Source organism: Ranitomeya imitator, chromosome 2, assembly GCF_032444005.1.
Source record: "Ranitomeya imitator isolate aRanImi1 chromosome 2, aRanImi1.pri, whole genome shotgun sequence".
Classification (NCBI taxonomy): domain Eukaryota; kingdom Metazoa; phylum Chordata; class Amphibia; order Anura; family Dendrobatidae; genus Ranitomeya; species Ranitomeya imitator.
The window spans coordinates 532,661,762-532,685,010 of NC_091283.1; the positions used below are offsets into that span (position 1 = coordinate 532,661,762).

Here is a 23,249-nt window from a genome sequence, read left to right on the forward strand (position 1 = left end):
AAGGTGGGGCCCCAACATGGGATACTCACCACACACGGGGATATGAACACACACACACAAAATGTGCCACACACTACCACGTGCTTGAACACATATTACCCTCAGCACACATTTCACCACACATACACCAACCTCGCCACAGAAATCGAAACACAAAAGTCAAGGCTCAAAACTTGCCAAGCGCAAAATTCACCACATGCAAAACTAGGCTCATGCAAAACTACCCACACATGCAAAACTCACCTCATGGAAAACTCGCCACACACAAAAAATGCTCACGCTGAAAAATTGCCACATGCACAAGAGTTGCAACACATGCAAAAGTTGCCTCACACAAAACTTGCACATACTCAAAACGCACCATACATAAAACTTGCCACGCGCAAAATTCGCCATGCACAAAACTTGCTGCACAAAGCTTGCTAAACTAACCTGTCACATGCAACTCGACACACAAAAAGTTGCTACACGCATGTTGCCACACAAAACTCATCTCACAAAAGTCGCTACATGCATGTCGCCACATGCAACTCAACACACACAACTTGACACATGAAACTCGCCCTAAAACACACACAAGTCTGGTATTATCCTGAATACCAAATGTACCATATAGGAAATACGGCAGCTGTCAGTCACATGACCTGTCTATTATGTGTATGTGTGAGCTAATATATACTGCCAGGGGGGAGGGCTTCCTGTTGGCTGGGGATTTATCAGGCTGCCAATTTAGCTTACAATTACTGAGGTAAAATACTGACCAAATAACGTGTGAACGAGGTCTAATACAGGAGGAGATGACATACAGGTACATACTATATACAGGAGGAGATGACACACAGATATATACTATATACAGGAGGAGATGACACACAGGTATATACTATATACAGGAGGAGATGACACACGTATATACAGGAGGAGATGACATACAGGTATAAAAAAGAGGAGATGACACATAGGTATATAGAGGAGGAGATGACATACAGCAGGTATATACTATATACAGGGGAGATGACATACAGGTATATATACAGTGGGGCAGAAAAGTATTTAGTCAGTCAGCAATAGTGCAAGTTCCACCACTTAAAAAGATGAGAGGCGTCTGTAATTTACATCATAGGTAGACCTCAACTATGGGAGACAAACTGAGAAAAAAAATCCAGAAAATCACATTGTCTGTTTTTTTAACAATTTATTTGCATATTATGGTGGAAAATAAGTATTTGGTCAGAAACAAAATTTCATCTCAATACTTTGTAATATATCCTTTGTTGGCAATGACAGAGGTCACACGTTTTCTGTAAGTCTTCACAAGGTTGCCACACACTGTTGTTGGTATGTTGGCCCATTCCTCCATGCAGATCTCCTCTAGAGCAGTGATGTTTTTGGCTTTTCGCTTGGCAACATGGACTTTCAACTCCCTCCAAAGGTTTTCTATAGGGTTGAGATCTGGAGACTGGCTAGGCCACTCCAGGACCTTGAAATGCTTCTTACGAAGCCACTCCTTCGTTGCCCTGGCGGTGTGCTTTGGATCATTGTCATGTTGGAAGACCCAGCCACGTTTCATCTTCAATGCCCTTGCTGATGGAAGGAGGTTTGCACTCAAAATCTCACGATACATGGCCCCATTCATTCTTTCATGTACCCGGATCAGTCGTCCTGGCCCCTTTGCAGAGAAACGGCCCCAAAGCATGATGTTTCCACCACCATGCTTTACAGTAGGTATGGTGTTTGATGGATGCAACTCAGTATTCTTTTTCCTCCAAACACGACAAGTTGTGTTTCTACCAAACAGTTCCAGTTTGGTTTCATCAGACCATAGGACATTCTCCCAAAACTCCTCTGGATCATCCAAATGCTCTCTAGCAAACTTCAGACGGGCCCGGACATGCACTGGCTTAAGCAGTGGGACACGTCTGGCACTGCAGGATCTGAGTCCATGGTGGCGTAGTGTGTTACTTATGGTAGGCCTTGTTACATTGGTCCCAGCTCTCTGCAGTTCATTCACTAGGTCCCCCTGCGTGGTTCTGGGATTTTTGCTCACCGTTCTTGTGATCATTCTGACCCCACGGGGTGGGATTTTGCGTGGAGCCCCAGATCGAGGGAGATTATCAGTGGTCTTGTATGTCTTCCATTTTCTAATTATTGCTCCCACTGTTGATTTCTTCACTCCAAGCTGGTTGGCTATTGCGGATTCAGTCTTCCCAGCCTGGTGCAGGGCAACAATTTTGTTTCTCGTGTCCTTTGACAGCTCTTTGGTCTTCACCATAGTGGAGTTTGGAGTCAGACTGTTTGAGGGTGTGCACAGGTGTCTTTTTATACTGATAACAAGTTTAAACAGGTGCCATTACTACAGGTAATGAGTGGAGGAAAGAGGAGACTCTTAAAGAAGAAGTTACAGGTCTGTGAGAGCCAGAAATCTTGATTGTTTGTTTCTGACCAAATACTTATTTTCCACCATAATATGCAAAAAAAAATGATAAAAAAACAGACAATGTGATTTTCTGGATTTTTTTTTCTCAGTTTGTCTCCCATAGTTGAGGTCTACCTATGATGTAAATTACAGACGCCTCTCATCTTTTTAAGTGGTGGAACTTGCACTATTGCTGACTGACTAAATACTTTTTTGCCCCACCGTGTATACAGGAGATGACATACAGGTGTATACTATATATAAGGGAGATGACAAACATGTATATACTAAGGGGAAAATGAGAGGTGTGAGTGCAAAATGAGAGGTGTGAGTGCAAAATGAGAGGTGTGAGTGCAAAATGAGAGGTGTGAGTGCAAAATGAGAGGTCTGAGGTGAAAATAGTGGAGTGATCGGAAAATGACAGATGTAAGGTCGAAATGACAAGTGTTAGGGGGGAATGAGAGGAGTGAGGGGGGGGGAAATAAGAGGAGTGAGGGGGGAAATGAGAGGTGTGAGGGAGAAAATGAGAGAAGTGAGGTGCTATAACGAACCACAGATATGTACTATGCCCAGGCAACGCCGGGCTCTTCAGCTAGTATAAAATGAGGGAACGGCTCACATACTGTGAAGGAGTTGTCGACTGCTAGGACAACCACTTCTCAAACTAAAAGTTCGGCCCTGATTAAAATTAATAAAGCCTATACTCGCCTTCCGTGCCGGCGCCGTTCCCGCCGTGTCAGCACTTGCTCTCTCCGGGGCTGTGATGCGGTGGTGTGATGCCGGCGCCCAATCATAGCTGGTGTCACTGGCCCGTCTTTGTAGGAACTGAACATGAACAGGGAGCCAGGAATCAGCTGATCTGATTTCCTCTTCATGTTATTATTATTATTTGTTATAGCGCCATTTATTCCATGGCACTTTACATGTAAGGAGGGGTTTACATAATAAAAACAAGTACAATAATCTTAAACAATACAAGTCATAACTGGTACAGGAGGAGAGAGGACCCTGCCCGCGAAGGCTCACAATCTACAAGGGATGGGTGAGAATACAGTAGGCGAGGGTAGAGCTGGTCATGCAGCAGTTTGGTCGATCGGTGGTTACTGCAGGTTATAGGCTTGTCGGAAGAGGTAGGTCTTCAGGCTCTTTTTGAAAGTTTCGATGGTAGGCGAGAGGCTGATATGTTGGGGTAGAGGGTTCCAGAGTAGGGGTGATACGCGAGAGAAATCTTGTTTACGATTGTGGGAAGAGGAGATAAGAGGGGAGTAGAGAAGGAGATCTTGTGAGGATCGGAGGTTGCGTGTAGGTAAGTACCGGGAGACGAGGTCACAGATGTATGGAGGAGACAGGTTATGGATGGCTTTGTACGTCATGGTTAGGGTTTTGTACTGGAGTCTCTTCGCAATGGGGAGCCAGTGAAGGGATTGCCAGAGGGGAGAAGCTGGGGAATAGCGGGGGGACAGGTGGATTAGTCGGACAGCAGAGTGTAGAATAGATTGGAGGGGTGCCAGAGTGTTCGAGGGGAGGCCACAGAGCAGGAGGTTGCAGTAGTCAAGGCGAGAGATGATGAGGGCATGTACTAGGGTCTTTGCAGATTCTTGCTTGAGGAATGATCGCATTTGTGAAATATTTTTGAGTTGAAGACGGCAGGAAGTGGAAAGGGCTTGGATATGTTGTTTGAAGGAGAGATCAGCGTCAAGGATTACCCCGAGGCAGCGAGCTTGTGGGACTGGGGAGAGTGGGCAGCCATTTACTGTAATGGGTAGATTCATTGGGGGTTCACGTGAGATGGGGGAAAGATGATGAATTCTGTTTTGTCCATGTTAAGTTTCAAAAATCTAGCGGAGAAGAAGGATGAAATAGTGGACAGACATTGAGGCATTCTGGTTAGTACGGAGGTGATATCTGGTCCAGAGATGTAGATCTGTGTGTCATCAGCATAGAGATGATACTGAAAGCCATGAGATTCTATGAGCTGTCCCAGGCCAAAGGTGTAAATGGAGAAGAGCAGGGGCCCAAGGACTGAACCTTGTGGGACTCCGACAGATAGGGGGCGAGGTGAGGAGGTGGTGTGTGAGTGGGAGACGCTGAATGTCCAGTCTGTTAGGTATGATGAGATCCAGGATGGGGCCAAGTCTGTGATGCCAAGGGATGAGAGGGTCTGTGGTAATAGGGAATGGTCCAGTGTGTCAAAGGCAGAGGACAGGTCGAGGAGGAGGAGGAGGACAGAGTAGTGTCGCCTGCTCTTGGCGGTTAAGAGGTCATTGGTGACCTTAGTTAGGGCAGTTTCAGTGGAGTGGTGTGACCGGAAGCCAGATTGTAAGCGGTCAAAGAGGGAGCAAGAAGAGAGATGGGAAGACAGTTCAAGGTAGACGTGTTGTTCCAGTAGCTTGGAGGCATAAGGGAGAAGTGATGTTCAGTTTGTCCGAAGGCAGAGAGATGCCAGCTCTGATTGGGCGGGAGCATCACGTGTATTTCCACCACATCACAGCCCTGGCACCACGAGTGGACAACCCCTATCACTAGGCTGAGCTTTGATGATTTGTGTGGCCATACAAATTTGCATTCACTGACACAGAGAAATACTTGTGACAAAGGTATTCCTATCTGGTTAGCAAAGACTGTATGTCCAAGATAATAAATGGCGCATCAGGAACGCTTCTGATCTCATATGATCAAACTGATATTTCAGTTGGGATTTCACGCAGCTGCAGCAGATTTTTTTTTTTTATTACACAAGGGCTTCATTGTAAGGATGAGCATCAGATAGGGGATATAAAATGTTTAGCTCCTTTTAAAGCTGTGTGCTGCTGTCGTCTCCGCATCTATGCTTCCTTTAGTACTGGTCATAGCAACATGCCCTTATGGCATTCATTATGACATGATATATTTGATTGGAAACCTGGGGATTACATTGTTGCTGACTCTTGACAATAGAAGGCTGTCTATAGGAACACTAATCCTAGAATGTCTAAAGGGAAATCCCATCTGACAATGTGGGGCTTATTCTCATTACAAGGCTCTTTCCAAATATGTGTAAATAATAACATGGAGGATTTGTCTTTCGATCAGAAAAAGACATACAGGCTGATTCACTAACACTGACTTTTTGTGTGCGTTAGTATATGATACAGTTGTAATGAAATGAAAGGGGTTCCACAGACGCTTCATTGGGGGACACAGAAACGATGGGTGTACACTGCTGCCACCAAGAGGCTAACACTGAGAATTACAGCGTAAGAAAAAACTAAGTTAATGGCATATTGGTAACCTATCCCTAGGACTGGTCATCAATATCTGATCATTGGGGATCAGACACCCTTCTCTATCACCAGTAAACTGTTATTTTCTTCAGGTGCCGTCAGAAGTGAACACTTTGAGTGGAACTGAACAGCACAGCTCCATTCACTGTCATAGCTGCTGCTCCTATTAAGAAATACATAAAAGTCCTCAATATGTCCTGATCAGGCAGCCCCTTCAGCAGTGTTATACTAACATAAATGTTTTATACTTTTTTCCCACAAGGCTGTTCACGACAACCAGATTTTGATTGTCATTGGAGAAACCGGTTCAGGAAAGACCACCCAAATTACACAGTATTTGGCTGAAGCTGGTTACACGACGAGGGGTAAAATTGGATGCACTCAACCTAGAAGAGTGGCTGCAATGTCTGTGGCAAAGCGTGTGTCTGAAGAATATGGATGCTGCTTGGGTCAAGAGGTGGGTTGTTACTATATTTCTCCCAAAATGCCAATTTATTTATTTTTTGCTTCTAAAAATCAGCCCCTATATTGGATGGTTAACAAAGGGCAAAGGCCAGCTTCTCCTTTATTTTCTTTCCCTTAACACTGTATTCAGCTTGATGCCACACATCTCTGCGCTCTATATGACAAGCCTATCGTGTTAATACCGGTATTCCTTTGTCCCCGTAGGTTGGCTATACCATTCGGTTTGAAGACTGCACTAGCCCAGAGACGGTCATTAAATACATGACAGACGGTATGTTACTTAGAGAGTGCCTGATAGATCCGGATCTGTCTCAGTACGCCATCATCATGCTTGACGAAGCTCATGAAAGGACTATCCACACTGATGTGCTCTTTGGACTCCTGAAGAAGGTACGATACAACAGTAAATATTCTGGGGTTCTTTTTGGCACTGTATTTACGCTCTATTGCTGTATTAGTTTTTCATATTTTATAGTATTATTTAGGATGTTAAAAAGAAGTTGTTTCTCTAAAATTAAATTTCAGATCTGTCCCAAATACAAAGGGGAACTCTGTTTTCTGGATCAGTGGGGAGCCCAGCAGTCAGACCCCCAGCAATAAGCATCTTGTCTCCTAGCCTCGTATAGGTGATCACTTTCTTGGGACAGCACCTTTAACAGCACATAGATGTTCCAACAAGTGTTGTGCGTCCTTTTTGCGATCACATCTCCCAGAAATCCCTGAAAAAGCCAATCCATAAATCCACAAGGTGGATGATTTATTTTGACAGAGAGATTGACTAACTTTCTTGTTGTGGCGCATTACATACGTTCTGTTACATGACCAGAAGTTGTTGACAGTGTTACTGATTATTCCTAAAATGTTCTTGATATCTTCAATGTAGACAGTACAAAAGCGCGCTGATATGAAACTGATTGTGACGTCTGCCACTCTGGATGCCGTGAAGTTCTCTCAGTATTTTTATGAAGCTCCGATTTTTACCATTCCTGGTCGAACATACCCAGTGGAGATCCTGTACACTAAGGAGCCTGAGACGGATTACCTGGACGCTAGTCTGATCACCGTCATGCAGATCCATCTGACAGAACCTCCCGGTTTGTACTCCATTCAGTTCAATTGATTAGTTTTCTGCAGTTTTACGTTTTCTTAGAAATCCATTATTCTGTTTTGTGCATATTTGGCAACTGTGGTTAATGCAATGATTATCTTCTTTACTTACCTGTGGTGTCTGATCACTCGTGCATAGTAATCCTTGTGAACACCTAGCCATAGATGGTGGTGTGTCTATGATGAGTCTTACGTGCCATTAGTTTTCGTATGTTTGCTGTGTTTGTGATGCTAAAAGCCGCCACGTAGCCCAGCAGTTCCTCACTGTAAATGTGCCTTCAATAGTAAACCGGTTTGCTTATTCCAGGTGACATTCTGGTTTTCCTTACTGGTCAAGAAGAAATTGACACCGCTTGTGAAATCCTGTATGAGAGAATGAAGTCCCTTGGGCCTGATGTCCCGGAGCTGATCATACTGCCTGTGTATTCTGCCTTACCCAGTGAGATGCAGACTAGGATTTTTGACCCGGCTCCTCCTGGCAGCAGAAAGGTATTATAGATGCACATACAGAGTGCCGACTTATTTGTAGAACTAATTAAATATTTGTCAGACTAATGTTGGCACAATCCCCCTGATTCACCTGGTAACTGGGCAACCAAACATAAATTCTCATTCCTATGGATGTAAAGGGTCACTATGAATTTGAATGGCTTGAGCCGACCATACACATTAGATGGCTGCTGGCTGAACAATGCTTCGGCGATCATTCAGCCGACTCTCCCATAAAGAGGTGGTCTCGTTCGGCTGAGCGCTCGTGTTCTCTGTGAGAAAGTTGCCATCCAACACTTTGGCCGGCGACTTATCTCCTTGGCGTATGATAAGATGAGTAGTCCAAAATCAGACATGCGTGACCTTGTTCTCGATCTGTCGGCCAAACTCGTCAAAATCCATGTGTGCGGCCCAAGTTAGTCGATATGTATGGAAGCATTCAATCTCAGGGATAAGTATGTCATCTTATCCTTTTAAAGGAATGTTTAACATGGAAAAAGCATAAAAAGATATCCCGATCATGTGCCTTGGTGTAAGGCAACTTTCTGCATCAGGAGCCTCTCCCTGGACCTGTCTGCTGTAGGACAAGATATGCCACACCTCTTGGCACCAAGTTTGCAGCCAGTCACCCTACGAAAGTGGAACGTATCAGCAGGAGAATAAATGGGTTGTCCAGTCTTAAAAGCTTAATAGGTGGAATGCATAGTGTTACAAGAAGCAAAATCGGGAGTAGCCTCCTGCAGGCACCACCATGGGTCTAGCACGCTCTGCTGCAGTGGTCTTTGCCAGGCCCTGGAACTGATAATGTCTCTTTCTCTGAATTGGTATGGTGTTCTGTGGGATCACTTATTCAAGTGCACTTGTAGGTCTCAGTAGTCAGCATCTAAATAACTGGATATCATGGCTAACGGTCCTGGCACGGACCACAGGAGCGATCTTCGCAAGACCCATCAGGGTGCGAGTAGGTGCGTATGCCTGGTATCTTGGTTTTTGGGACTACCTCTTCAGCCCCAGTGTTACCTGCAAGATTTCTACATATAGAAAATAATGCAGACTGACAAACAATAGGGACAAGAGTGTCGCCTGCTTCCCTTTATCATTCATTTCTGGGTGCAATGTCCCTTTAAGCCTTTGGCATATAATCTCTATTCTCAGGACAGTTGTTACAAATGTAGGCCATGAGCTTTAGTGGGTATGAACTGCACTGGCTGCTGTGGCCATTGTCATGACTACATTTCATACCTTAGTGTACTGGCTCTCTAGCTGCTGAACTATAACCCCCAGCATGCTGTGACAGCTGCACACTCTAATACATGCATTGTGTTGCTGCACTAATTCATATCCTAATGCAAAATTCTAATTTGGGTCCAGGATGACCATTTGTTCCTCACTCGTGTGCCTTGTCTTCTTGTCTCCAGGTTGTTATTGCCACCAACATTGCTGAGACCTCGCTCACTATTGATGGCATCTACTATGTGGTTGACCCTGGATTTGTAAAGCAGAAGGTCTACAACTCTAAAACTGGGATTGATCAACTTGTAGTAACTCCCATCTCACAGGTGAGTGATTGGGGGGGTGTCTTGAGTAATGGGAGGCATCACGTGACTTGGGCTCACCCATCTACATAAAGCTGATGGCAGCTGATTCATTCCTGATTGTAGTCAACTTCGCTGCATAATTTCTTCTAATTTTCCTACAATGCCACCACTTTGTGTATTTGTACACTAGGTCGTATGTCTATATGGAGATGTTAACTTGCATGTGTAAGAATAATCCCACCAAAGCTGACCTCAATTTTTAGATGTCATGTAGTGTACGTTCTTGTATGATGAGATATTATCTGCTCCAATTCTTACTTTTCCTCTTCTACAGGCCCAAGCCAAACAGCGAGCAGGCAGAGCCGGGAGGACAGGACCTGGCAAGTGCTACCGCCTTTACACCGAGCGTGCTTATCGTGATGAGATGTTAACTACCAATGTGCCCGAGATCCAGAGAACCAACTTGTCCAGCACGGTCTTATCACTCAAGGTATAGCACACTTCTATGTGCTTCATTAGTACATGGAGTAAATGACTTTTTAAGGTTCATTACATGCATGTAATTTGTTTTTTAAAGTTGTTAGTTTCCCGTCTCATTGGTGATTGTAGAATGAGTTAACTAAGAATGCCTCAGTGAACTCCTTTTCATATGGAGTTTGTAGCTCTTTTATTTGTCTATTACTGAACTATAATGATTTTTTTGGGCCAAAATAAACTGTGTGCAGAATTATTAGGTAAGTTGTATTTTAGAGGATTATTTTTATTATTGATCAACAACTATGTTCTCAATCAACCCAAAAGACTCATAAATATCAAAGCTTAATATTTTTGGAAGTTGGAGTGGGTTTTTTTTTAGATTTGGCTATCTTAGGAGGATATCTGTTTGTGCAGGTAACTATTACTGTGCATAATTATTAGGCAACTTAATAAAACCCAAATATATTCCCATCTCACTTGTTTATTTTCACCAGGTAAACCAATATCACTGCACACAATTTAGAAATAAACATTTCTAACATGCAAAAACAAAACCCGCAAAAATTAGTGACCGATATAGCCACCTTTCTTTATGATGACACTCAACAGCCTTCCATCCATAGATTCTGTCAGTTGCTTCATCTGTTTACGATCAACATTGCGTGCAGCAGCCACCACAGCCTCCCAGACACTGTTCCGAGAGGTTTACTGTTTTCCCTCCCTGTAGATCTCACATTTTATGAGGGACCACAGGTTCTCTATGGGGTTCAGATCAGGTGAACAAGGGGGCCATGTTATTATTTTTTCTTCTTTGAGACCTTTACTGGCCAGCCACACTGTGGAGCAGTTGGAGGCATGTGATGGAGCATTGTCCTGCATGAAAATCATGTTTTTCTTGAACGATACCGACTTCTTCCTGTACCACTGCTTGAAGAAGTTGTCTTCCAGAAACTGGCAGTAGGTCTGGGAGTTGAGCTTCACTCCATCCTCAACCCGAAAAGGTCCCACAAGTTCATGTTTGATGATACTAGCCCATACCAGTACCCCACCTCCACCTTGCTGGCGTCTGAGTCGGAGTGGAGCTCTCTGCCCTTTACTGATCCAGCCTCTGGCCCATCAAGCGTCGCTCTCATTTTATCAGTCCATAAAACCTTTGAAAAGTCAGTCTTAATATATTTCATGGCCCAGTCTTGACGTTTTTTCTAATGTTTCTTGTTCAAAGGTGGTCGTTTTTCAGCCTTCCTTACTTTGGCCATGTCCCTGAGTATCGCACACCTTGTGCTTTTCGTTACTCCAGTAACGTTGCAGCTCTGAAATATGGCAAAACTGGTGGCAAATGGCATCTTGGCAGCTTCACGCTTGATTTTCCTCAATTAATTGATAGTTATTTTGCGCCTTTTTTGTCCAACACGCTTCTTGCGACCCTGTTGGCTATTTGCCATGAAACACTTGATTGTTCGGTGATCACGCTTCAAAAGTTTGGCAATTTCAAGACTGCTGAATCCCTCTGCGAGACATCTCACAATTTTGGACTTTTCGGAGCCCGTCAAATCTCTATTCTGACCCATTTTGCCAAAGGAAAGGAAGTTGCCTAATGATTAAGCACACCTTTTATAGGGTTTTGATGTCATTAGACAACACCTCTCCTCATTACAGAGATGCATATCACCTGATTTACTTACTTGGTAGTTGGCTCTCAAGCCTGAACAGCTTGGAGTAGGACAACATGTATAAAAAGTATCGTGATCAAAATACAACTTGCCTAATAATTCTGCACACAGTGTATATTTAAGTGGAAAAACACGCACTCTGAAAGCAGCATTCATATCCTTTTTAAAGGTCTGGGATTTTTTTTTTTTATGAAGTTTTGCTTCTTAGAAGTCAGAGACCGTTGCCTGGGCCCGGGGCCGTGCTGCCTTTGATCTCTTTTTTTTTAAAGTTGTGTTTTCTTTGAAGGTTCCCACTGTGTCAGAGTAAAACATGTGTAGCAATGATGGTTCAGGATAAAGTATAAATAAAAATCTGTTGTAATACATTTTTATTTTTTTACAACAAATATGCATCACTATCTGGCTTTAGTTAGTAAAAAATAATCTCAATGATCCAGACCAGGCGTACAATGCTACATTGCAGCTCTTCACTTAATAATGCATTTTGTTTTCCATTAAGGCAATGGGTATCAATGATTTGCTGTCTTTCGATTTTATGGATGCGCCCCCTATGGAGACCCTGATCACAGCCATGGAGCAGCTGTACACCCTCGGTGCTCTGGATGATGAAGGCTTGCTGACACGCCTGGGGAGAAGGGTATATATTAGTGATTAGAATTCTCACCATGTATTCTGTTTTCAGCTGTAAATGTACTTCTGTGATGATCTTGCTCTTTTTAGATGGCGGAGTTCCCCCTGGAGCCTATGCTGTGTAAGATGCTGATCATGTCTGTACATCTCGGCTGCAGTGAGGAGATGCTGACCATCGTGTCCATGCTGTCTGTGCAGAATGTGTTTTATAGACCAAAGGTAGGTAGTCCAGGCATGGGTGGAGGGGGGGGTGACGATGGACAGATTAGTTGTGAAAGCTGTTAATGAGCTATACTTCATCCCTGTACTCACTGACTGTTATCATCGTGCTTTGTTCAGCCAGTTTATGGTATTTTTACATGTCTAACCATTTTGCTTGCAGGATAAACAAGCACTTGCTGACCAGAAAAAGGCCAAATTCCATCAGACAGAAGGAGACCATCTTACTCTGCTGGCAGTGTACAACTCCTGGAAAAACAACAAGTTTTCTAATCCCTGGTGCTACGAGAACTTTATCCAGGCTCGCTCATTACGGCGGGCACAAGACATCCGCAAACAGATGTTGGGCATTATGGACAGGTGAGTGGGGGGGATTCTGTACCCTGCACATTCTATAGTTTGGTTTCTAGTGAGTAGGCAGGATCTTCTCTATGCAGATAGCTTGTACTACAGTGTGATCAATGGTGTCAAATCTCTTCTTCCAGGCATAAACTAGACGTTGTGTCCTGTGGAAAAGCAACAGTGAGAGTGCAGAAGGCTATATGCAGTGGCTTCTTCCGAAACGCTGCAAAGAAGGACCCCCAGGAAGGTTACCGAACACTCATAGACCAGCAAGTGGTCTATATTCACCCATCTAGTGCCCTGTTCAACAGGCAGCCTGAATGGTAAGTTATCTCTTCACCTTGCACTGAATGTCTACATGAAAGGAAGGCGAATTTCTTGATTTCATGGTCTGTTCATTCCCTGTTCTTCCCCAGTCGTGTCCGTCACTACTAAATCTTCTATAATCTACTATGAGAATTATTAAAGAAAAAAGGATTCCCTAAGATTGTCTCACTAGTGAAATCCGCATACAGAGGATTACAATGTCAGCTAATAAAGCTTAGCTGTTCTCTAATTTTTCTAATCTACCTTCTTTATTAGTTCTTAGCATTTTAAAGGGTGCGATCACGGGGTTCTGATGGTTTGCCATGGCAGCTGGGTTCCTGCCATGTTGGTATTTGTGAAGCCCACATGTTGGGATTCATAGGGTACTGTGATGTTGGCTGTGTTCTGCAACAATTGTATTGCAGTGTACAGAGCAAGCCCCCTCAGCGGACTAATTTAAAAAAAAAAAGTATTTAAAATATAATAAAAGCTAAAATTTGAGTCATACCCCTCTCTTTCCTTCATTAAAAATAAATTAAAAAAATAAACATTTCCGCGTCCATAAACTTCCTTTCTATCAAAGTATAAAATATTTCACTCTTAGAGTAAACGCCATAAAGCAAAAAAAAAAAAAAAAAACCTAAACCTCCAAAATTACAGAGGTTTTTGGTTGTTTGTTTTTTTCTGTTGCCACGCTCTCAAAAAATACAATAGTAAGTGATAAGTTGACATTTTTAAGTATATGCTATCACACAAAAGACACAAGCCCAATCTGTAGCAAAGTAAAAAAAAAAGTCTCCTTTTAAACAATAAAATTCAGTTTGTTTTTTTTACCACTAGAATAAAAAAAATATCTATAGAGGTTTGGTGTCGCCATAAATTAACAGACCTGGAGAGCCATGTTATCAGAAACCACTGTAAAAAAAGAAAAAACAAAAGCAATCAGTGATGTTTTTGGGGGGAATTGAGGGGGTTTTCCACCATTCCACCCCATTTTAAACCTTTTTTTTTTTTTTTTTTTTTTTTTTTAATCCTATATATGACATTCTAAAATGAATAGTGTTATATATAATAACAATAATAATAATATATATATATTTATTTGTCTAAGGGGTACTTCCGTCGTCTGTCTGCAACTTCCGTAACGGAAATCCCGCGTCACTGATTGGTCTCGCCAGCTGCCTGTCATGGCTGCCGCGACCAGTCAGCGACGGGCACGGTCCGATTAGTCCCTCCCTACTCCCCTGCAGTCAGCGCCCGCTCTATACTCCCCTCCAGTCACGGCTGACACAGTGATAATGCCAGCGGTAATGTACCGCGTTATGCCGCGGGTAACGCACTCCGTTACCGCTGCTATTAACCCTGTGTGTCCCCAACTTTTTACTATTGATGCTGCCTATGCAGCATCAATAGTAAAAAGATGTAATGTTAAAAATAATTTAAAAAAACCTGCTATTCTCACCTTCCGTAGTCCGCCGAGGCACGTGCGGCTGCCACCATCTTCCGTTCCCAGAGATGCATTGCAAAATTACCCAGAAGACTTAGCGGTCTCGTGAGACCGCTAAGTCATCTGGGTAATTTCACAATGCATCCTGGGAACGGAAGATGGCGGCAGCCGTGGGCGCATCGCCAGAGCTTCGCTGGATCCCGGCGGGTGAGTATATAACTATTTTTGATTTTAATTATTTATTATTATTACAGGGATATGATGCCCACACTGCTATATACTACGTGGGCTGTGTTATATACCGCGTGGCTGCTATATACTACGTGGCCAGTGTTAGATACTATGTGGGCTGTGTTATGTACTGCGTGGGCTGTGCTATATATTACGTGGTCAGTGTTATACTGCGTGGCCTGTGTTATATACTACGTCACCTGTGTTATGTACTGCGTGGCTGCTATATACTGTTTGGGCTGTGTTATATACTGTCTGCGTGGCCACTGTTATATATTGCATGGCCTGTATTAACGCATCGAGTGTTCTACAATATGTATGTATATAGCAGCCACATAGTATATAGCACAGGCCACGTAGTATTTGTCTGCTATATACTACGTGGCTCCTATATACTACGTGGCCTGTGCTATATACTATGTGGCTGCTATATACATACATACATATTCTAGAATACCCGATGCGTTAGAATCGGGCCACGATCTAATATAATATATATATATATATATATAAAAGTTATGATATAGGGACTTTACAGAAATAACGAAGCACACAGCCAATCTCTGAAATTCATTAAAAATAAAAAATGTTGAAATCTCAAATGCCCATGTACCCAATAAATCTTTATTTTGCTCTCTACAGGGTTGTGTACCATGAATTAGTCTTAACCACCAAGGAATATATGCGAGAAGTGACTACCATTGACCCTCGGTGGCTTGTAGAATTTGCTCCTGCCTTTTTCAAAGTCTCTGATCCAACCAAGCTGAGCAAGCAGAAGAAGCAGCAGCGCCTGGAGCCCCTCTATAACCGCTATGAGGAGCCCAACGCCTGGAGAATCTCCCGAGCCTTCAGACGACGGTGATTTGGTTGCAAGCTGTAGAAACTTTCCAGGACCTTAAAGCGACTTTGCAGCCTACAAGCATATGACGGACTCTGTAGAACAGTGGTGGCTTCTAATTTTTATAGCAGACTTTGTGCTTGACTCTGTATAAAATATATTTTTTAAATGTTCATTTCACATCGTTCAACTTTAGTGCTCTGCTTTAAAGAGAAGCTGTCGTCGGGGTTATACATATTAATCTAAAGCCATTGCCATAATGGTGCTGGTATTCTGATTTAATACATATTTTCAGTGAAGAAATCCATAGCCTGGTTTTTATGAAATCAGAAGTCTTGGTCTCTGTGCATCGGGGCGTGACTGGAGAAGGTCTTTGGCTCTGCCCTGGCCCCTCTGCTGTCTATCTTCTTTGTTATTTAAATTCAGTGCCGGAATTTTGATTGAAGCCCGTCAAGAGTTAAATATATGCCAGCGCCTCCTGCGGCTAGGACGGCACCGTTGCAGAATTTAAATAAGAAAGAAGATGACAGCTGGGCCATGGCAGAGCCGAAGACCCTACTGACGGTCCTGCCCCCGATGCACCAGGACCACAACTTCTAATGATGACTTTATAAAAAAAACAGGCTATGGATTTCTTCACTGAAAATATGTATTAAATCAGTATACCAGCCATGTTATGGCGCTATTCGTGTAATGATGACAGCTTCTAAGTGTATTACGTAGGAAGAGGGCCTTGGGCTGTGATTGGGCGAGTGACAAATAACAATCTCCATTTCCACCACATCTGTTAGTACACTGTGGTTCAGTCATTGCTTGGTTTTATTCATTTAGTAAAAGCTGCTTCATTCTTCTCCATGTGCTGTCGGCTATTGCAGCACATTGTAATTTCCATGAATGAAAGCTGCAATACCAAACACAACCCATGGCCAAGAGTGGCACTGTTTCTGCACTAAAGGAGTCATTTTTATCTGGTATACATATTGGCCATAGTGAAGACGATGGAAAACTGTTACCATGACCCAATTCATCCAAAATTACAATATCTTAACCTGGCCATACACGTCTGATGTCTGTAGTCCGATATCTACAGTCTCCCAGCGGATGAGGTTACGGGAGAGAAGAATCTAACAAGTAGTTGGATTTCAACATTCCCATAGATATCTGGCAGTGATTTTCTTCCATCTTCCTGCAGAGAACACATGCACGCTCAGCCAAACTGAATGTGCATTTATGTTTCTAGTATAAAATGGTACTATAAATGTCTAATAAGCCCACGGTAGCCATGTCTGGATAATCTGTGATCACATGTGCCGGGGTCCTGTATGAGGACATAGCTGCCTGCCTTATCCTTAATGTACCACATTTAGTTTGTACTTTTTTAGTTGTCTGATGCTCAGATACAGCTGAGATCAGCATTCGGTTATCATGGGGCATTTCATATGAGCGAGCTGCCAACAATGATTTTTACTGGTCACCTAAAAAAGAAAATGGATAAACAACAAGCAGTTTGGCATTCAATGATGGGACATAATTACACAAGGCAGATGTCCAGTTGTGGAGAGTCCCTTATTAATGGGTCCAAGGAGGTGAAAATAATAAAAAAGAAAATTGATATCCCCGGAACGGTGTCCTCCTTATTACTCAGGGCTCCATTCCTTGCCTGTCTGCTGGCTCCAACATCCGGCTTAGGCGTAGCGTTAACGCTGCAGCATTTGCATTTTCTCTAAATGGAATATATAATATATATCTAATTTTTTTTTTTTTTATTCTTCACCTTACTGAGCCCATTAGTAGCAGACATTCCCATAAGGATAAATTACCATGATTTCTACCTGATGCTACTGCACTAAGATCAGGTATTTGCAGTACTTCTCCCTATGGGAATTTTTTTTTTTTGTTCTATGCTTCTACATCTTATAACATAATGTATCTGCGCAAGGTGTGTTTATTTTATATTTGTCAGTTTCAGTAAAACATTTGGTGACTTTGTACTTGCTGCATTGGAGAATTTTCGGCTCAGCTGTTTACGTACTGACTAGAGATGGGCGAACCCGAACGGTACAGTTCGGGGTCCATACCTGACACTTAGTGTCTGTGCATGGACCTCGAACACTGACTTCTCCCAGAAGTCCGTGTAAGTTTTCTGGAATAAACCCAAATAAAGATTGCTGAAAGCAAATCAGCAAGCTTTTCCTGTGTGGGCACTTCTGGCCTCATCACAGCCATGTCAATTAATGGCATCCATTAGATGCACCAGTGTTGGTGCTTTGCCCAGCTTTTCCTGCTTGCCCTTGTGCGTTTGCAAGCTGGGAAATATTTTGAGGTTGATGTCAGCTTTGTAATTTCAGCTGACCTCAAACCCACGGGTTAGTAATGGAGAGGCGTTTATAAGACGCCCCAATTACTAACCCAGTAATAGAGACACAAAGTCATTTTAAATGGAATAAAACACAATTACCCTCTCTTTCCCATTTATTAACATAAAAATCAAAGTAATCCTCACCTGTCTTCCGTTAATTCATAATGTTGATGTCCCACGGCGAGCCCTAACTCTGCTACATCTGTTTGCATTGTTGAGTGGTGACATCAGCAATTTGACCACTCAGCCCGACAACCAGATCACATTGAGCTTAGCGTGAGAACAGGGCTACATGTGACCGGCAGTAACCTTAATAATGTCACCACCGGTCACACTCAGCTCAGTGTAATCTAGCTGCTGGGCTGAGCGGTCACATTACTCAGGTCACCACTCAGCAATGCAACCAGATGTAGCAGAGTTGGGACTCGTCATGGGACATCATCATTATGGATTATTGGTTAACAGGTAAGGATTACTTTGATTTTTATGTTAATAAAAGAAAAAGGGGATTTGTTTGGTTCAATTAGAGGTCTTTTTTCTGTGTGTCTTTCTTACTCTTGATTACTATGTTCTTAATGGAGAGGCATCTATCAGACACCCCCATTACTAACATCTTGGCTTGATGTCAGCGACCATAAAACAACTGACATCAACCCCAAAACCATGACTCCACTTTCCAATGTACCAGGGCAAGTTGGAAGAACAGAGGCTAAGCACTAGAATTTCTGGGGCAGCTGAGGGTTGATTATATTAGTCTGGGAGGGGTAACATATCCATGGCCCCTTTCCAGGCTTAGCCAATGAAAGTAACTACTCAAAGGCCTTTCACATTGAAAAGAACAAATCAATTGATGGTGTGCTGCCAGCTATACCTAGTGAGTAAGAAGCGATCTGAGATAAATGATAGTTATTGCACCATGCAGATAACCTGGGCAATAGCCAAAAGAAATGCTATGTTTTAAAATATCAGCAATTGCCCAATGTGGCTCCAGCTCATGTGAGCTCAGATGGCGCTAAGCAGCCATGTTGGCCTCTGTAAATAAAGTGCTATGTGCAGCCAGGGGAGCAGGTACCCCACGCGTATCGATACTAAACAGTGTCTTCCTCAGCAATTATGTTCACAATCAACCCAAAAGACTCATAAATATCAAAGCTTAATATTTTTGGAAGTTGGAGTGGGTTTTTTTAGATTTGGCTATCTTAGGAGGATATCTGTTCGTGCAGGTAACTATTACTGTGCAGAATTATTAGGCAACTTAATAAAAACCAAATATATTCCCATCTCACTTGTTTATTTTCACCAGGTAAGCCAATACAACTGCACAAAATTTAGAAATAAACATTTCTGACATGCAAACACAAAACCCCCCAAAATTTGTGACCAATATAGCCACCTTTCTTTATGATGACACTCAACAGCCTTCCATCCATAGATGTCAGTTGTTTGATTTGTTTACAATCATCGTTCCGTGCAGCAGCCACTACAGCCTCCCAGACACTGTTCCGAGCGGTGTATTGTTTTTCCTCCCTTGTAGATCTTACATTTTATGAGGGACCACAGGTTCTCTATGGAGTTCAGATCAGGTGAACAAGGGGGCCATGTCATTATTTTTTTCTTCTTTGAGACCTTTACTGGCCAGCCACACTGTGGAGTAGTTGGAGAAATGTGATGGAGCATTGTCCTGCATGAAAATCATGTTTTTCTTGAACGATACTGACTTGATGATACCAGCCCATACCAGTACCCCACCTCCACCTTGCTGGCATCTGAGTTGGAGTGGAGCTCTCTGCCCTTTACTGATCCAGCCTCTGGCCCATCAAGAGTCACTCTCATTTCATCAGTCCATAAAACCTTTGAACAGTCAGTCTTAATATATTTCATGGCCCAGTCTTGACGTTTTATCTTATATTTCTTGTTCAAAAGTGGTCGTTTTTCAACCTTCCTTACCTTGGCCATATCCCTGAGTATCACACACCTTGTGCTTTTTGTTACTCCAGTAACGTTGCAGATCTGAAATATGGCAAAACTGGTGGTAAATGGCATCTTGGCAGCTTCACGCTTGATTTTTCCTCAATTCATGGGCAGTTATTTTGCTCCTTTTTTGCCCAACACGCTTCTTGCAACCCTGTTGGCTATTTGCCATGAAACGCTTGATTGTTCGGTGATCACGCTTCAAAAGTTTGGCAATTTCAAGACTGCTGCATCCCTCTGCAAGACATCTCACAATTTTGGACTTTTCAGAGCCCGTCAAATCTCTCTTCTGACCCATTTTGCCAAAGGAAAGGAAGTTGCCTAATAATTAAGCATACCTTATATAGGGTTTTGATGTCATTAGACAACACCCCTCCTCATTACAGAGATGCACATCACCTGATTTACTTAATTGGTAGTTGGCTCTCAAGCCTGAACAGCTTGGAGTAGGACAACATGTATAAAAAGTATCATGTGATCAAAATACAACTTGCCTAATAATTCTGCACACAGTGTATGTATATATATTTTGAACAGTAATAATGGGAACGGTTGGTGATATCAACTTCCTGTTTGTGGCACATTAGTATATGGGAGAGGGAAAACTTTTCAAGATGGGTGGTGACCATGAAAATACGAGATGTGCAGCATCTGTAACAATAGATACTGGAAGCCTGTGCTAGAATTTCTTCTGCGGTGTTGCTATCAGTGTGTCAAGAGTGAACACATTTTGTAAGTGGTCATAAACTTGTAAATAACTCATAAAAGAATAAAGTTATGTTAAAACCAAACACATTGTTTTTCTTGCAAAATTCTCAATACGTTTGATGTGTCACATGACCCTTTTCCCATTGTAAAAAATAAAGTTGGATCCAAAATGGCTGACTTAAATGGCCGCCATGGTCACCACCCATCTTGAAACATTTTCCCGCTCCCATATACTAATGTTCCACAAACAGGAAGTTGATATCACCAACCATTCCCATTATATTTGGGTATATCCATATAAATGGCCCACCCTGTTCATCCAACATGGTAAGATCTTTCAGCTGTTGAATAAGATGTGCCGAATCCCTGACAAATGAACCTGGGTGGTTCTCTAGGGATTTGTGCGCTTTCGGCAACATGTAAAACCTTGGCATCCTCGGACAGTCTGTAGAGAGGAAATCCCATTCTTTTTTGTCAATGATGTCGTTATTCTAGATCAGTGGTGGCGAACCTATGGCACGCATGCCAGAGGGGGCACATGTGCCATCTCAAAACTAGCATTGCCATCACTCTCCTCAGCCTTCAGTGATCTCTCCTCACTAGCGCCGTGGCCACTCCTCTGCACGTGCGCCGTTCCATCAGTCTGCATGCGTGCTGAGAGTGGCAGCACTATTGCTGAGGAGATGCGTGCATGCCCACATGTTGGACTGTGATATATGAAGATACTAGATCAGCGTTGGAATGGGCAAAGGTGATTAGTTTTTTTTTTTATATATGAGGCCATTGTACAGTATTGGAGCATCATGTGTGGCAATTATACAATATGGAGCATCATGTGGGGCCAGTATACAGTATGGAGCATCAAGGGGAGCCATTATACAGTATGAAGCACTATGTGGGGCCATCATACAGTATGGAGCACTATGTGGGGCCATTATACAATATGGAGCACTATGTGGGGCCATTATACTGTATGGAGCACTATGTGGGGCCATTACACTGTATGGAGCACGATGTGGGGCCATTATACAGTATGGAGCACTATGTGGGGCCATTATACAATATGGAGCATAATGTGGGGCCATTATACAGAATGGAGTACTATGTTGGGCCATTATACAATATGGAGCATTATGTGGGGCCATTATACTGTATGGAGCACTATGTGGGGCCCTTATACAGTATGGAGCACTATGTGGGGCCATCATACAATATGGAGCACTATGTGGGGCCATTATACAATATGGAGCACTATGTGAGACCATTATACAATATGGAGCATAATGTGGAGCCACTATACAGTATGGAGAACTTTGTGGCGCCATTATACAGTATGGAGCACCATGTGGGGCCATTACACAGTATGGAGCACTATATGGGGCCATTATAGAGTGTGATGCATCATGTTGGGCCACTATACAGCATGGAGCACTATGTGGCCACAATATATGGAGAACTATCTGGCACCATTATACAGTATGGAGCACTATGTGGATCCATTACACAGTATGGAGAATTATGTTGGGCCATTATACAACATGGAGCTCTATGTCGGGCTATTATACAGTGTGGCACATTATGTTGGGCCACTATACAGCATGGAGCACTATGTGGGCACATTTTGCAGTATGGAGAACTATGTGGGGCCATTATACAGTGTGGAGCATCATGTGGGGCCATTATACAGATGGTGCAACATGTGAGGCCATTAAACAAGTATCAAGCACCATATTTGGCCTTTATATAGTATGGAGCACTATGTGGACACATTATACAGTTTGGAGCACTGTGGGGCCATTATACAGGATTCTTTATATATTTAAATTATGCCATTGGACTATATGCTTTTTACTGCTCCTACATAACATATTGTACTGCATTATTCCACTATAATTCCAAATGTTAATCATTTTATTTGATAGGGAAAAACTTCCTCAATTGTAGACATTTTTTTAAACAAAAATCAAGGTTGGCAAGTGACTTTACGCAAGCTTTTAACTTTGGCCCTCAGTGTATTTGAGTTTGATATCACTGCCTTAAAGGGTTATTTTCATCATGATAAAGGGTTACAATTGCAAAGAGGTAGTAAAAACAAATGTGGCACCCCTAGGGGTATTTGCCACAAAAATAGTTACTGACAGTAAATACAAATACTAAAATAGCAAGACTGCACTACCACCTCCGACCAGAAGGGGGAGCTCCAGAGACTCCCCTTGATCCATTCTGGTCTGAGAGAAGAAATGGCAGTTAGGCTAAGGAGCTGAAAGTGAGAGGTCATACAGCTGAATTTCTAACAGCCCTATGACGGTTTCCAGGCCCAAATCACCGGCCTGAGGAGAAAAGGGACAGAGAAAAAGGACATTGTGAGAATCGGGTAGCATTAATCACTACCCAGAACAGGCGCAAAGACGGATACCGGATCCGTGGCTGTATTCATTATATATAATACAGCAACCGGAAAAACGTGAGGTGATAGCTTCACTAGGGCTGGACGCAGCAACAGACACAGAGTTCAGCGATACTCCTGGAGGGGGTAAGCCGATAAAAGGACTCGGGTTGCCCGTCGAACCAGGACCCGGAGGGGACAGATTGGGCTGGCAGCCAGTTCACATACAGCAGCACGGCCACACAGAAATTGCGTACAATAAGAGGCGAAGACCCCGGCAGGGTCAAAGTAACTCAGAGTTCCCATACAGACTCCGGTGACAGGACTGGTTGTAAATCCCTTTATGTTGAAGTAAACTGGTTAAACGTTTCAGTGCCTCAGACTTTC

At 42.9% G+C, this 23,249-nt stretch overlaps 1 protein-coding gene across 1 annotated transcript in view; it reads left to right on the forward strand.

Annotated features, from left to right (window-relative positions):
* DHX8 (DEAH-box helicase 8) overlaps positions 1-15,611 on the forward strand; it is a 90,835-nt gene extending 75,224 nt beyond the window's left edge. The window contains exons 14-24 of the mRNA XM_069751862.1: positions 5,942-6,136; positions 6,349-6,534; positions 7,028-7,238; positions 7,559-7,740; positions 9,159-9,299; positions 9,613-9,768; positions 11,925-12,062; positions 12,146-12,274; positions 12,438-12,634; positions 12,760-12,939; positions 15,243-15,611. Of these exons, the coding sequence (XP_069607963.1) occupies positions 5,942-6,136; positions 6,349-6,534; positions 7,028-7,238; positions 7,559-7,740; positions 9,159-9,299; positions 9,613-9,768; positions 11,925-12,062; positions 12,146-12,274; positions 12,438-12,634; positions 12,760-12,939; positions 15,243-15,462 (1,935 nt within the window). The 3' untranslated portion in view covers positions 15,463-15,611. The remainder of the gene's footprint in view (positions 1-5,941; positions 6,137-6,348; positions 6,535-7,027; positions 7,239-7,558; positions 7,741-9,158; positions 9,300-9,612; positions 9,769-11,924; positions 12,063-12,145; positions 12,275-12,437; positions 12,635-12,759; positions 12,940-15,242) is intronic.
* Positions 15,612-23,249: the final 7,638 nt, after the last annotated feature.